The sequence below is a fragment of the Aythya ferina genome (assembly GCF_964211825.1).
Source record: "Aythya ferina genome assembly, chromosome: 1".
Taxonomy (NCBI): Eukaryota; Metazoa; Chordata; class Aves; order Anseriformes; family Anatidae; genus Aythya; species Aythya ferina.
The window spans coordinates 184,267,097-184,283,011 of NC_140296.1; the positions used below are offsets into that span (position 1 = coordinate 184,267,097).

General features: G+C 41.0%; 1 protein-coding gene across 1 annotated transcript; it reads right to left on the bottom strand.

Moving 5' to 3' along the window:
* Window positions 1–1,498: 1,498 nt before the first annotated feature.
* GPR37 (G protein-coupled receptor 37) lies at window positions 1,499–14,928 on the bottom strand. Its single transcript, XM_084503184.1, has 2 exons — window positions 14,004–14,928; window positions 1,499–2,832 (listed from the first exon to the last, which is right to left on the bottom strand). The coding sequence occupies exons 1-2, from the start codon at window positions 14,655–14,657 to the stop codon at window positions 2,014–2,016; spliced, it is 1,473 nt and encodes a 490-aa protein (XP_084359310.1). The 5' UTR covers window positions 14,658–14,928; the 3' UTR covers window positions 1,499–2,013.
* Between the last annotated feature and the right edge of the window lie 987 nt (window positions 14,929–15,915).

Below are 15,915 nucleotides of genomic sequence, written 5' to 3' on the forward strand. Positions count from 1 at the left end.
GACAGTTTCCATGACTTCAAAAGTGGTTGAAAATCTTACAAAATGATTTTCAAACATTTTAGCAAGTATTTTAGCAAGACCTAAGCAGAATCACATATGTAAATTTAGGCAGACTGCTTTTGGTAGAGCTTAATTCAAAAATCAGAAGCTCAAGTGCATTTATATTCAGATTCAGCGTATGCTGCTTTTCAGTTGAATTTGATAGAGGTTAAAACAGCAATGAAAAAGAGGAAATACTGCTTACCCAAGCAGATACAAAGATCAAACATTTCAAAATCTAGAAATAAAAATAAAATAGGCTATTTTCCAGAAGTTACAGCAAGTTCTTTAACATATTTAGAGGCAGGTACTGGGAAGTAAGACTATCATTTACTGTTAATTTCAGAGAACAAATGCCTGTGGTTTTACTATTGCAAGTACTAATTCAGTTTTATTATTTATTTAGTTAGTATTAAAATATAAGATTATTATAATGTGTTCTGTTCCTTAGCGTGTCTACTCTTCAGCCTGCTGCCCAGCGTAAATATGAGCCAACTCACTTGCCAAGAACAGTCTGTCTATTTCAGCCAAGAAGTGGGGCAAATAAACCATGCTGGTACGGATAAGCGCTTTCCAGTCTCTGCTTGCTTATAACAACCTTAGATTTTACTACACCGCACTGTTGCTTGCAGTGTTGACATACCCTCATTTTAATGAGTCTGTGGACAGCAAGATACCATCAGCAAAACACTCTGTGGATCTCAAGAACAGCTTCAGAGCTGTGAGCTGCTAGTGAATAGCAGTCTCTGTGGGAGCAACATGATTTATAGTCAACATACAGAGAACCTGTGATTAATATTCATGCTACATATCCCAGAATAAATAGATGTGAGTCTGATCCAAAGCCCTCTGAAATTGATGGAAATCTTTCCAATGGCTGCAATGAGCTCTGGGTCAAGCCCCAAGTGTCCAAGTGTGTTTACAGCTTAAAAAAAAAAAAAAAAAAAAAAAAGGAATTCACTCTCCACATTTTGCAGCCCCTCACGTTTATTGTTGGCAAACTTCTGGTGAAAGAAAGCCTTCCTCTGCTGCAACGGGACTCCCACCAAAGCCAGCAGAAGTTATATACACAGAGACTGAGGACATAACCCCAATGTAAAACCATTAACAAATTGGAAATAAACTTGATTTTGAAACCACACGAGACAAATTTTAGTGAGAAAGTAAATCTTTCTTCTTAAGAAGTACAAAATAACTCAAGTTTTGTATAACTGTAGGTCAAGAAGGAAAGTTTCAATGAGGCACATTGGATCTTCATAATATGTATTTAAAATCCACTCATGTAAATCTAATGTCATTATTACTATCTTCCTTAAACACCCTGTTATAGTCTCCAAGGCTAAGTACACAAATGTGGCTATTTAAATTATTTTATGCAAAGTAAAGATTTTTTTTACTTATTAAAGGAATTTAATCCTACTTAGAAGCGATCCTTGTTAAATGCAGATTGACAAGGATGTTAAAGAATAAAACTTCATTTATTTTTATGCTACTTTATAAATTTTCCAAAGTCCAAGAGTTCTCACAATAGTGTACAGTAATTGGATTAAAACTACCTTCAAAAACTTTCCACCACATCTTTGACATTTAACATCCTGCAAAACCCACAATGTCTATATAATCATATTACAGTGATTATAAAAAAATCATGAAATTAAATAAAAGTGGACTGATACGAATTCTCCTTCCTAAGCAATAATATCCTAGCACCATACAAAATACCATGATTTAACACTGAGTACTGTCTGTCCTCAGCTTTCCTTTTCTTTCATTTTAATAACCAAACAGAAATTATTTTCCAAAGCATGACTGTTAATATGCAGATTGGATTCTGAGTAGTTTTCAATAATCAATTCTTTTTCTTACACTTTTCTTCCAGAAGGAAAATATGAAGTTAAAAAAAAATAAAAAAGAAAAAGAAAAAAGAAAGAAAGGAAAAAGAAAAAGATACAGGAAATAAAGTCCTAAGGTCAATTAACAGTGAGTCCCCACAGAGGCAAAGGTAGACATTTCACGACGGATGGTGCTGAAAGGGGAGAGCTCCAGTTCTGTGGTGTACTCATTGTCATTGTCATCACTTGTCACTGTTGAAGATTTCTGGATGCATTCATCACAGCAGCAACAGCAACACTCCATAAAGGCCCGGCTGAAAGGTTTACAAAGACAGAAAAGGAGGACTGGGGTGACACAGGACTTAAAGAACAAAAGGAACTGGCTAATGAGATGGAGGAGATCCATAGTCTGCCGAGAGACCCCTGTGGACATGTAGGCAGTCACAATGTTGCAGATGTTTTCAGGAATGATGCAAAACCCATATAAAATGGTCAAAGCCACAACTGTGCAGTTCATCTGACTTTCTAGCTGAATTTGTCGCTTGTTCCCTCTTGTGCAAGCCTTTTCCGCCCTCCTGATTTTCCTTGCTGTTACCAGGGAGCAGGTAATAGTGAAAAGGGTAGGCAAACAAAAATAGCAGCCAAAGTACCACCAGAGTCTTGCCCCATCGTATGTAAGAGCTAACACGTAAATGGTGTCAGGTAGGGCGGTGGATATCTTCACCACGCACCGCTCCCCTGGTGGGCTGCCACTGTATTCAGGGTCCTCCTTCGTCAGCTGACGCAGCACAACCTCTGGCAGTGCCAGCAGCAGTGCCCCAACCCATATGACAGCGAGCTTTGCAGTTGTCGAGGTGCAGTTCTCAATCATCTCGTAGTACATCTGCACATTGGTGGCAGCACGGAACCGATCAATGCAGAGGGCACACAGTGTGAAGGTGGTGACTCCGAGAGAGGCTACCTGCAAAAGAGAAAAGAGAATACAATTTAATGCAGGTGCTGCCTGGAAACAAACAAACAAACAAACAAATAAAAACAATGAGAAAGAAAAAGGACAGCTACAAGGCTACAGCCCATTATTTCTTAGAGAGTGAAAAAACTTCAGCTCCTTCAAACCCCACCTTAATCTACCACCAACGGCAGTCTTGGAGGTGGAAGATGAAGGCCTGAACTTGCTCAGGCAAAAGAGGGAATTCACTCCCTGTACATTGGATGAAGGCTCTTACCATTGAGATATTCCCTGAAAGAAGGTTATACTCTTTCATAAAGAGAGCTCAATTTATAATGCCAACTACCAATTAAGTTTAGCTCTCAAAACAAGCATCACAGGTAGGACTTAGCTTCCAGTGTTTGCTGAGCTACCATGCCACATGCATCCCAGAATATTACATCCTTCTGTTGTTCTCTCTACAAATATCACTTCAGCTTAGTGTCATGCTCTCATGGAAGCTCATGCCAACATCTGTGCAACTCTGAGTGAAAGAAAAATTGGAGAGCTGACCATTATGCAAAACTAAACCTCCCTTTCTGAGGGGTGTTTTTCAGAAAGAACCCACCACAGAGATTGAAATGAAAGTCAAAATGGGAAAGATGGTATCTTACTTCAGCAGAATTTCAAAGTTATGCCTCTATCACATGTTTGTCAAGCATACAGGGGATCATAATGTCAAAACCTTAGATATTTCCAAAGTTTAGGAACAGTGTGGATTAAGCATCCACTGAATGGAAGAGGGCCCCACAACTGCTGTTGTGGACTTGGGCTCTTAAGTGAAATTTTGATCGGGTATAGGTACATAAAGCCATCCTGGGATCTGAGTTCTAAAAGATGATATTTGAAATCTTCAGACTTCCAAAACCTGTTCAAAATCAATCTTGTCTACAGTAGTTGGGCATTAATAATTTATCTTCAACATTTCACCAAGAAAAATTTTCAGGAAAATCTAGGCCAAATTTCATAGTAGACATTCTATGCAAGAATATATCACAGGCCAGGAGAAATAGCAGAATTTCTGATGTTCATATGATTTAAAGATGGATTGGACAGACCACTCAATTATATACTGTAAGGAGCAAGTACAGAACAATGCATGTGTCTTCTAGCTTTAATAAACATAATTCTATGCATGAATAGAAGCCTTGTACTGTCATGAAATATAATTTCCTATCATTTTATCCTGTTTATAATTAAATTTCCTAAAAACAAATTTGCAAGAAGACTATATACATTTTGGCCTAATCCTATTTCCATTAAATTCAACTTCAGTTCAAATTCAAAGCAGAACTCCCATTAACTTAAATCAGAGAAAGATTAGGTGCTCTGTTGCATTCTAATTCATTTATTTTCCTGGGTTTGTATGCTTCTGTTATGCTGGAAATGTGTTGAAGCAAAAGACAAGAAACTGTTAAATAATATTCCTAATAAATTTAAAGAATGCTTACTTTTATCATGAGTAAGCCACACATCTGTGCAATTAATTGGGAAATCTTGGGTAACATTAGGCAGTTTGCTGTAATTTTTGCTTACTTAAATTTGATGCTGACTTAAATTTCATATTGGTACATTTCAAAATGAACTCCAATTTCCAACATAATTTTGAATTATTCCTGTTTATATAAAGTTCTACAAAGATAGAGAGTACAATTATGCACAAATATATAAACTTATCATTAATTTTGGCCTTCTATATTTAATGGCCATATCAGATCGCTAAAATTGAATGTCACTGAACAATATTAGGCATTTGGGATTACAACAGTCAGGCATTGCCTTAGTTGGGTAATTTTTTGAAACAGCTTCCTAAAAGATGGAATGCAATATTTATTAATTAACCTGCAATGGCAGGAATAATTAATGGTGACAAAGCAGTACTATAAACATTTTTATAGGCAAACCTATTGATTTAGGGGGTTAAAATGTTGGACAACATTCAAAGAAAGCTTGCTAAATACCAGTAAAACATAAAAACAGCTAAAGAAAGATTACGGTTATAGGCAAACCTTAATGAACAGTGATAGCAATAGCAAATGAAAGATAATTTCCATGTATCACTGCTGAGAGTCAAATTTTCAAATCTAAGACCAGTGACTTTGCTTGCAAAACCTTTCAGTGTGTGTGTGCAGTCTTCAAATTCCTTGGAGTGACAGCAAAACCTTTAGCCAGAACATCCAGCTTGAATAACAAAAGGGTTGGGACTAAGTTCTCTACAATTACAGGAGACAGGGAAATCATTGAGACTCAGAATTGAATAGGGATTGAAATAAATCAACAGAACAGAAGAAAATCTGAGTTTTTTTGTACATTAATGTTTTCCTTCTCAGCTCTTGTTCTAATGAGGCAATGTGAGCATCTCCCCCCTGCTCCCCAGCACACACACACTTTTATTGTTTTAGCAATCCATTACAAACAGGCTGTTATACAGTAGCTAAGACATTAAAACTCTGCAGCTGTTAAGGCTGGTCTAATGAAAGAAGACATGTCTACCACGAACAAACGTAACCTACGGGGCTTCTGTCACATTAATTGACCAGCAACTTGGAGGATTGAGACAGTGAAATAGAGCAAGAGGAAACAACTAAGAACAGTGGAAGTCAGCTTTGAAAATTCTCTCATGGATTCACTGATCAAGAAAGATAAAAAAAAAGCTAGTGCTTCTCTGGAACTGGCAATGGTTTCCTATTTTCTGTAGATTAATGAAGTTAATGATGCCATGGAAAAGCCTACAAAAAAGCTACCAAACAGAAAAACAATTCCAAGCAGATGAACAGGGATTCATTCCTGCTGACTTGTTTAAAGGTAGGGTAGCAATTCAAGGGTATGACTATTTGCCCTCCTTTGTTTCCCCCACATTGTAGAGTATGAGTAATAGCCCACAAAATCAATGGGTGCCACTCATAAACTATGTGGACAGGAACTGGGACATGCATTCTGCATGTACATACAATTCTAGTTTGTAGGTGTTTCTTCATACCAGTCCTGGTAAGAATTAGGGTTAAGATGAAAATTTGAAAGAAGGCAGAGAAGTTTCCCTGTTTTATCTGTTTCATTGCTCTGGTATAAGCACAGAATGATTGTGAGTAGATAAAGGACAAATTATCACATCTTGAAGTAGTGTGAACCTGCATGTAGTTTAATGGTGTTCTTCTTCTTGTAACAGCTAAGTTTCCGATACACAGTTGCACTCAATTTTCCAACAACCTAGTGGGAAATGAGGCAAGGCAAGGGTGAATAAGGCTTGGTAGTTTTTGATGATCACTTAGTTGTCTGATGTGTTTCCATATATTTCCTATGAAGAGTCTCCTTCAGCCTCTAAACATTGGGGTGACAACGGTTTATTTTTCTTTTACTAGATGATATTAGAAAGACACATACATGTATCTAACTGAAAGACCATTAATCTACTTGGAGCAGGAAGGGGGGAAGTAACCTCAACTGAGCTGGACAGAGAACAGCTATGTAAGGGATTACCTACATACACATACAAAAGAAGGAATTGTTATTACAAGAGAGTCTCTTAATACTGTTGCTCCTTTAAAAGAATTAACAGAGACGTTACCGGGAACAGTGGTGTTCCTTCATGACACTATCTAAACCTTCAGCATTAGCTCATCAGCTGTTAGTCAACTGTGTCAAAACTTATTTGGGGAACTAAGGCCACTGAAGGCAACAGTAACTCATGAAATGCTCACCTTAATTGCATCAGTTCTCCTCTCCATCCCTCCAACATATCCATTCCCCTTTCATGAGCTTTAACAATTACCAAAATATTCCCAGGCCTTCCCTGGCCTGTCCTACTTCTCCTCCTGGCTGTGATCCCACAGTGCTTGGCCCCAGCCTCTAGGAGCAGAGTCTCCAGCTGGCCAGGGAAGCAGTGCAGGTTTAGTATGGTAAGCAACAGAAGTGCAAATTAGACTCTGAATTCTCTCTCACTAATACCTGTTTGGCAAGATCAAGGGAATGAAAACAACAAAACAAAACACCACCACCACCACCAACAAAAGAAATATCAGCAAAAGGTGACAGGTGAAAAGGTCAATGAAAAACCAATTCTGTGAGTTAATGAAAAAGTGAGGTTGGGACACTCAGTCCAGCAAGACAAAGACCAAGAAATGATAATGCTGCTGTCTGTGCTGAGATGTAATGTTGCTTAAGCTGAAGGACAATGAATATAGCAGAATATATCAACCAGCCATGAGCAACTTGAGGAAATGAGATGTACCATTAGTCATCCAAAACATGATGTTGTGGAAAACACCTTTTGATGGAAAAGTGAAGGGAAAAACATAGTCTGTTTATATAGAACAAGTTAAAATAAAGAGAAATGTAAAGAAGTGGCTGCTTCTGAATCCAGCTGAAACTGGATTTTCTTTGTTAAAAGGCAGGAAGAGTATCTAAACATTTCCCTGTAGGAAAGAGGAAAGCTAAACTACAGAAAAGATTGATGACTACCACTAGCCCAAATGTCTCTAAGCTCTCAGTGACACCCCCCTAAACTCTTTCTACCCATTTCTGTCATACCATGTTTTTTTTATTATTATTATTTTTTTCCCTGAATCATTATAGTCTATGGTCTTATATATAAATAATAATTACTGTTCTATATCCACACCAAATTTCATAGCTTTAGGACATGTTAATGCAACAAACCACAGTAACTCTTGCAAACTTTTCAGTTTTACATAAGATAAACAAAGCTAGTACAGACTTAAATATTTGTTTTGTGCTACTCTACACTTACAGTAAAATGTCCAGTAATAAGACTGGGCTAAAAAAAATAAAAGGCCATCCTATTGCAATCAGATGTTTAATTGTTTAATATAATCTAGATTTCTGGGTTTTATTTCTTCAATTAGGAAAAACAAAACAAAAACAAACAAACAAGCAAAACCAGACACACACAAATAACACCAAGAATGACAATCATTACTACAAAAGAATAAAAATGTATAAATATAATCTCTTTATATTTCTTACATGAAGTTCTATGAAATATTCATGGCTTTTTGTTTTAAAAATAGGGAAGGGTCACTCAACTAGTTAAAATACAGATGTGGTGTAGCAGAAGTAATCCAGGAGCTAAGGAATACTGGGGCTGGGATACCTCTCTGATGTTAGCATTTAGCTTAAGCATCCTGGAGGAAAAGATACCTAAAGATACTTAAGGTGACATAACTACCTGAAAAGCTAGATGGTAATTCAGGAAACTACTATCATGGAGATGTTCCACACACACGGAACAATGGGTGCAATACAGCTGTTTCCTTTGCAGTAATTTTAACATTCACATCAGGGAGATATAAAGAATATATGTTCTGCGTGTTTCCTATCCTTCTATATATTGTAAGAGTAAGAATGTTCAGAATTAACTTCTAAGAGCAGTTCCTGAATTCTGTTTGAAGCAAAAGCCAACTGGATTATCAGGGCACTGGAACTACTTATTATAGTACAAGACGTTTATTCAGAAAAGTGGAAAATCACAGAACACCAGGGCTTTATTTTTTTTCCTTTTTCCAATTTGAAATCTACCATGCCACCTTACAAGTAAATTAAACTTACTTTTTTTTTTTTTTCTTTTCTTTAAGAAAAAAATGAGCACTGTTCTCCACTAAGGATCACAGTCTCATCACTAGAGAATCCTGCAGTAACTCTTAATATTAACATGGAACTATTGCTAAAAATCTGTCTCTTCCTTCTTTGTTGGAAAAATCTGGTCATATGGAGAAATGACAGCCTTGTGCTCATACTAGATTCAATGGTGCTGGGATGGCAGATGTTGCTTTATTCTCTCTTCACATATGTAACTTAAATATTACTGACCTAATTTTAAACCTAGTCTGACACAAATTCATTTCCATGCTGAAACGCCAAAGTTTAAGCCAAAAGCATTTTTTTTTATGGACAATTTATAGCCCCCTAAGGGTTTGCAGAGGAAAGAAAGATTGACAGAGCAGCAAACATGGCAGCTACTATCACCATGCTGTTAATACCTAAAGGGCAGAGACATATTAGCACTTCTGTTTTTTTTTTTTAAATATATATATATATATTGTGTGATAAGTGTGATAAGTGTGATAAGTGTTTTGCTCAGTAAAAGACACATGCAGCCATTGCCCTAGAAAATTTCCAGTATGAATCTTCACAATTGTTAACTTTTCTGAGGTTCAGGAGGCAAACTCTGACTAACATTAAAGAAGAGACATAAAGAAGATACAGCACAACAAATGACTCAGACAAGACAGATAATACTTTTTAAAAAGTCCCATAAAAATATATATTTCCTTTGCTAAAGTGAAACTTAAATTCAGGATATCTTCTGACAGCTTTGAAACAGGAAAAGAATAGTCACTTCCATTGCGCTGATGACTTGCCCCTACCAAGTAAAAGAGAGAAAGGGGAAACAGCCTTACCTCAAAAATGCCCTGGAAGGGTCAGCTTCAAGAAAAAAAAAAAAAAAAAAAAAAAAAAAAAAAAAAAGTAATTCATATTCCTGACCAAAAATTCCAGACACTTTCCACTAAGAATTCTAATATACTAATTGTGATAGGTTTCCTGAGATGGAAGTTACCTACCAGACCAGGGTGATGCCACAAATTGACTGCTAAAAGCATAAGTAGGGACTAGGCAGCAGATTTCAAAGACTTCCACAGTCAGCTTGCTCCAGAGTCAGGCCAGTCTCTTAAGCACAATATGGTCTAGATGAAGGCATCTCACACTTTCTCTCTCTCTCATGATAATTAACTCTGAGTGCATAGCTGAATACCATGACTGGACTTGGAAATTTTCTGCTCTGTGCTGGACTGCAAGAGACCATAAATTAACCTCTGCAAACCCTTTTTCCAAACCTTTTCCCAGTTCTAAATCTTTATTCGCTCACAGTCTGCCAACATAGAAAGTGATGTCTACTTCCAACTGCTGCCCCCAAACTCATCAAATTCCTAGTGTAACCTCTAAGAGCAGAATGCACACAATTCAAACAAGCTTCTTTTTAAAGCCTGAAAGACAGTTTGTAGTCCCAGTTGACACAATCCATTTGTCATCTTAGCAAGCTGCTCCAAGTTTTAAACAACTTACTTAACCTCTTCACTATTGGCTTCCAGCATTAAAATAAATAAATAAATAAATAAATAAATAAATAAATAAATAAATAGCTACTTCACAGGACTGTTATGTTTAATGCCTGTGAAATACTTAGAAGCATAGTAAAGCTATTTGTCTATATCCACACTTCTTTCTATTCAGGCATAATTTAGAGTTGAGAAAAATGCAAACCATAAATCTATAAGTAGGTGAACAGAAACTATATTGTCCTATTTTTTTTCTTTTTTTTTTTTTCTTTTTTTCTATTTTTTTTCTTTGGTATTTTTTTTTCCTAGTTCTTTTTCTGAAAAGACTGGGTATGCTTAAACAAGGAGCTGCAATGGGTTAGCAGTCTGGAAAGAGAATTAGCCAAAGCCTTTTTTTTTTTTTATTGTTGTTTACCGTGTATCTCCTGATCCTGAGCAATGCTGACAAAAGTGTATGGAAGGCACAGACACGGCATGCAGATAAACACTTCAGACATGGTTGCCCAAAGCTCAACTTCCAAACCATCTTCAGAAAAGTGGCAAAATCTGAAGAACTGAGCAGAGGACTAAAATTGCAAAGGAGAAGCACATCCCCACACATCCTTATGGGTAAGTAGTTGCCCCAATAATTCCCTTCCCAGTGAGTGGACTCAAATCTACCCTACCAGGATAGTGCCATCATCATAGTCTAGTGAAGTTCTTGGTGGAGATAATTTAATCCATAGGAGAATGAATTCACTCAGTTTCTTCCTTGGTCATGTGCATAGCATTCCATATGCAAGTGGAACAATGACAGTTTTACAAGGTAGGTACAAGCAACCAAACTGTGATACAATATGTGACTGAAATGTCTGCTTAATATACTTGGTCACAGAATATCTTTATTAGATATGGGAAAACTACCCTTTAAATAAATGTTGTAAAGATTTTCCACTACTGGAAGCTCAACATTTACCTACTCAAACGTACTTGAAGGTATCATAAAACATTTTCCCCAGAGTGTGTGCATATGTGTTATCACTGGCAACAGATGCTTTGTTGAAATTCTGCACAATACCCATTAAACAGCACAAATAAAAAACAATTGGCCACAGGAGGCTAAAGGAAGAAAGCTCAAGGTTCCTTATTTGGATTACTTGAAACCTTTGAGCATAAAGCAGAGCAGGCTTGAGTTACATTAAAATGATGCGATTACTACATCAGTTGCTCTGGATACTCAGATGTCCCCCATTCCCTAGTCCTGTGCAATTCTCAGAGTACAGGCTAGTATGACAAGAGAGCTCAGTCCAATGATGCTCCTTGGTGCTTGAAAGTGAGATGATATATCTGGATCTATAGCTCTGAGCGAGACATGCAGGTCCCTAAACAGCAAATGAGGAGAGTTGGCATGTAAGAAAACAGTGCAGAGTGGGAGACAGACCTGAAGGCCTGAAGAACAAAACATGTGGCAAACTTATAGGAAACAGTGAGAACAGGTTAAAATTTATAACAGGTAAAATTCTTCAGGAAAATGCTTCTATTTCTATTCCATGAAGGTCAGGAAACTTCTCCTGATGGTAGCTATCCACAACTTCTCAAGGAGCTAAGATGACTTCTTTCTTCTCTCTTGCATGAGAAGGGCATGAGCTGCTCAGGTGAATTACAAGGGAGGAGGCAGTGTCATTCAGCTGTTAGATGAGCACTCTACTCACTGCTGTGAATAACCCTTGCAAGAGCACAGAGCATTGGCTGCTCATGGGGCAGATTTCATGACATGCTCCATATCCTCAGTGTTCCTGGTGGTGTCAGCATCCCTGGATAATGCCCGTGAGATTAACGCTACACTCAGAAAGTGGCAAACTTTTGCTCTAACTCCCTCCTCTCTCTCAGTAGAGTCAAATTCTGATTTCCAGGAGAGAAACCCTTCTCACCAAGCTCAAGGCAAGCTGGGAGGCACAATTCAGTATTGGTGCTCAATATGTGTCACTCATGCCTACCGCCCTTACAAGGAGGGGAAAATCCAGCCTTTAATTTGCTGCTCCCCAGGTGATGAATATACTTTACATTCACGAGTAGGGTAGTTAATAGGTGATTTATATACTGTACATTCATGAGTATTATGTTTAATACCTATTGAGTGAAAAGTATACAATTCTGGGAGCAACATGGTATCCCCCAAGGCTATCTCTCTTCAGATGTGTACCTCAGACACAAATCAATTAAATATCCCCAGGAAAGAAGAGAATTCTTTACTTTTAGACCCCAATGATAATTCAAGATGAGACAGGCACTATTCTGTAGTTAGATTTTGTGATTGTGATTGGCTTGGTGCCAGTTCTTGAAAAAAAGGTTTAACTGTAGGTATCTGACGAACTTTAAAGTGAAAAAATAAGGTGTCTTTAAAGTATAAACGGGGGGTAGCACCAGCTGAATGTTTTCAGGATTACAGTTTTGAATTTTGGCTACTACATATCAGCTCAGCTTCTTTCAGTTTAATTCACTGATGAAAGTGTAAAATCCAGAGTGTGTGTATATTGGGCAGTCCTGACAACATGCCCCTTTTTGACAAGGCTAAAATATTTCCAGACTAGCAACATGAAAATAAAACCTGTTTATGTGATTCTAGAAGATTATATCTGTTTCTTACACATTTAAGTTAGTAATAACTTCATTATAATATGAAGCTCTGTGCATTTTTCTTCCAGTCATGAAGTGGCAAACTCTTTATTGCCCAAAGCTGAGCAGCATAAGGAACTAATTTTGAAAAAATGGTATGGCCATGCAAATCATTATTATGAAGAATTACTCCTATTTTGAATCTGGATGCACCAAAAAAGGTTAGGAAGTGTGAAATGTTACTAGAGGAAAATCCTGAAATACTTAAACCACACTAGATGTGTCCATTGAAATGGTACCCTTTAACTGAAACACTAACTACTTATTTTGTTGGATAATACAGTATCGTCAGACCTGAATTCAGAAAATTTAAAAGCATCTATCCAAGGCTATTATCAGTAAGTATTCTCAACAAATATATATTTCTTTTATTTCCTTCCAAACACAAATTAAGTATACTCTGAGTTTTTCAAATAATGAAAAGTGTTATACTATTGGTCCTGAATTCTTGTAAGTGTAGCACAGCTCCACCCTTTGTCCAATACCTCTAGTAATAAAGTGTATCACACATGAAAGAAGTAATGGTAAGGTAGTGACTACACTCTTCACACATATTTCTAAAGACCTTATTGAAAACGTTGGTTGGCAGTTGTACTGATGTGCTATGAAAACTGGTATTCTGTGTATTAACAACAAGATAATACCCCACCCCTCCACCCCCAGTATCTAATTCTTAGGACAAGAGAATCAACAGTTATTTCCTCAGCTTTCAGTTACAGAATAAAGCTGAGCAGAAGGCTTTGGGAACATAGCAGAGCCAGCCAGCATTACAGGCTACCACCCCACCACCAAGCCTCTCCGTTCAGTTCCAGTAAATAAATAAAGCGGACAACCTGAACGCTGCCGGCAGGACTCCAGCCAGCTGGCTGACAGCTTCTTTGACAGAGTCTCTGAACAATTGCCAAGAAGCTGTGATTTAAATTGAACTGGGGTCATTTTTTTAAAGACAAACCAAATAAATAACTGTGAGATTTTAATGCTGAATTGTAAATTAAAAGCACGTCTATCATATTGATGCTCATTTTTGCAATCACCTGCTTACAACCTATCCCGAGTCTCCCCTCCTGCTTTCCTGATTTGCTTCTCTTTAGAGAAAAGGAAAAAAAGAAAAAAACACCACACTCAAAATCAAATTTTGAGAGGATTCTTTGCCTTTTGGGATGACTGGGAGGAGTGAAACTTCAGCAGAACTCTCATGAGTGGAAGAGCTAGGTGTTCTCGGTTTGATGCTGTGGGAAGCCCGGTGCTGCTGGACCCGAGTCGGCCTGAAGCTGGCAGAGTTCCTGTGGGGTTCTCCACCAGCAGTGCCGCGGAAACCCAAACCGGGCAGGGAGCAATGAGGGAGGCACAGAAGGGGGTACCCTGGGGGCTTCGCAGAGGCAGCCAGGCCCACGCACAACCACCCACTGTCATTACCTCGATGTACGGGACGATTTTGCAGGAGAAGTCCTCTAGGAGCCACTTCTTGGTGAGCTCCTGGAAGATGACCAGCGGCAGGCAGAAGAAGACGATGAGGAAGTCCCAGAAGGCCAGGTTGGCCAGCAGGGAGTTGGAGATGCTCCGCATGTAGTAGTTGTGGCAGACGATGCACATCACTGCCATGTTGCCCATGATGCCGATGCCGAAGATCACCACGGAGAGGCACATCACGGCGTAGGCTCCGTACGACTCCTCGGTCAGCGGGTAGAAGGGGTTGCGGAGCCGGGCGCGGCGCCCGGTGCCGTTACCTCGGCCCCCCGCGCCCCCCTCTCCTCCTCGGCCCGAGCCGTTCAGGGGCAGCCACCGGGGGCCCCCCGCAGCCCCCAGGCCGGCCCCGCTGCTCCGCGCCCGCCTCCTCCCGGGCCCCGCAGCCCCGCAGGTGCCCCCTGGCCCCGCCGGGGGGGCTCCGCGCCCGCGGAGAGCAGCGGCAGCCCGGCTTCCAGGGCCGGGGGGCGCCGTGGCCGGCGGAGATGAGGGGCGATGAGGGTTTTCTTGCAGCCCGGAGCCCGCAGCGGGGAGCAGGGCGCAGGCGGCCCATGAGCCCAGCACCTGGCACAGCAGCAGGGCGAGGGGAGCGCCGAGGGGCCGCATGGCCGGGAAGGGAGGGGAGGGTGGGTGGCCGGCCCGTTCGCCTTTCAGAGGAGGCGCCCCCCCCGCTGAGCGGGGCTGGGGGCAGCCCGCATGGCCGCCCGGCTGCGGGATGCTCTCTGCTCGCCGCCTCCCGGGGCAGAGCCGGAAAGTTGTGGCGCCGTCTCCGCCGCGCCGAGTTAATAATGTAGCGGCTGCGGAGCCGGGAGGACCCCCCCCGGCGCTCCGCCCTTTCCCGGGACCGCTGCCTCCTCGCCCCGTGCCGCCTCTTTACAGCCTGCCACCGCTGCGGGCAGCCGCCGGCTCCATTGGCGAGGAGAGGTCCCTGTTGCGAGACACCTCCCCTCTCCCCGGGTAATCGCCAGCGCTAATTCCTCCTCCTCCGGCAGCCTCGGGGCGGGGAGAAGGTGGGGGGGGTGGAAAACAGGTTGCTGCACGGGGCTCGGGCTGTTCAGCGGCTTTGCAAAACTCCGGCCGGGATAAATCACGCAAACACTCGCACGGCGGCGAAGTTGCTGTCGGTGGTGCCGGGCTCCTGGGGGGCACAGCCCGGGGAGAGACCCTTTGGGATGCTCCCACCCGGCAGCAGCTCCCGTCTGGCCAAGCTCTGCCCGGCTCAGTTCGGCTCTGCCCGGCTCGGTTCAGCTCGGTTCAGCCCGGCTCGGCTGCCGGGGATGCGGGCGCGGCGATCCTGCAGTGCTCAAGCGCCGCCCGGCGGTGCTGCGGATCCGGTCCGGCCGCGGGGGGACAATGGGACCCAAGTGGGGCGAGGAGGGGAACCTTTGGGAAGGCAGAAGGCTCCTGACCCCCTGAGAACATCTTGTTGGGGGACGGAGGGCGGTGTTCCCCCCGGGGAACCGAGCTCAGGGGCTGCCACTGATGGAGACGGTGCTGGAAACATCACCCCCGCGGCTGAACGACATCAGAAGCGGCCCCGGATATTTTCAGTGCCTGGAGAGGATGCTCTGCGTCTCTTTCCTGTTCCACGAGTTTTTAAATGGTTTCGTTTCTTAGCTTTGTATTGTCTGGTAAACTTTGCAGCACTTTCTTCTTGCTGCTCTGATTTTTGTTTAATTCGTGTGACTTCCTAGTTTAACAAATTTGAATGCACAAAACATTTTGTTGTAAGTAGCCTTAAGGATCCTCTGTCACTCTAGTTTCTATTTAAGGAGTCTTTGTGTAGCTTATTCCCAACAGGTTTAAAAGTTTAAAACTTTCCCCATAAAGCAGTTAGAGAAACATTCATTTTTATTATTATTAT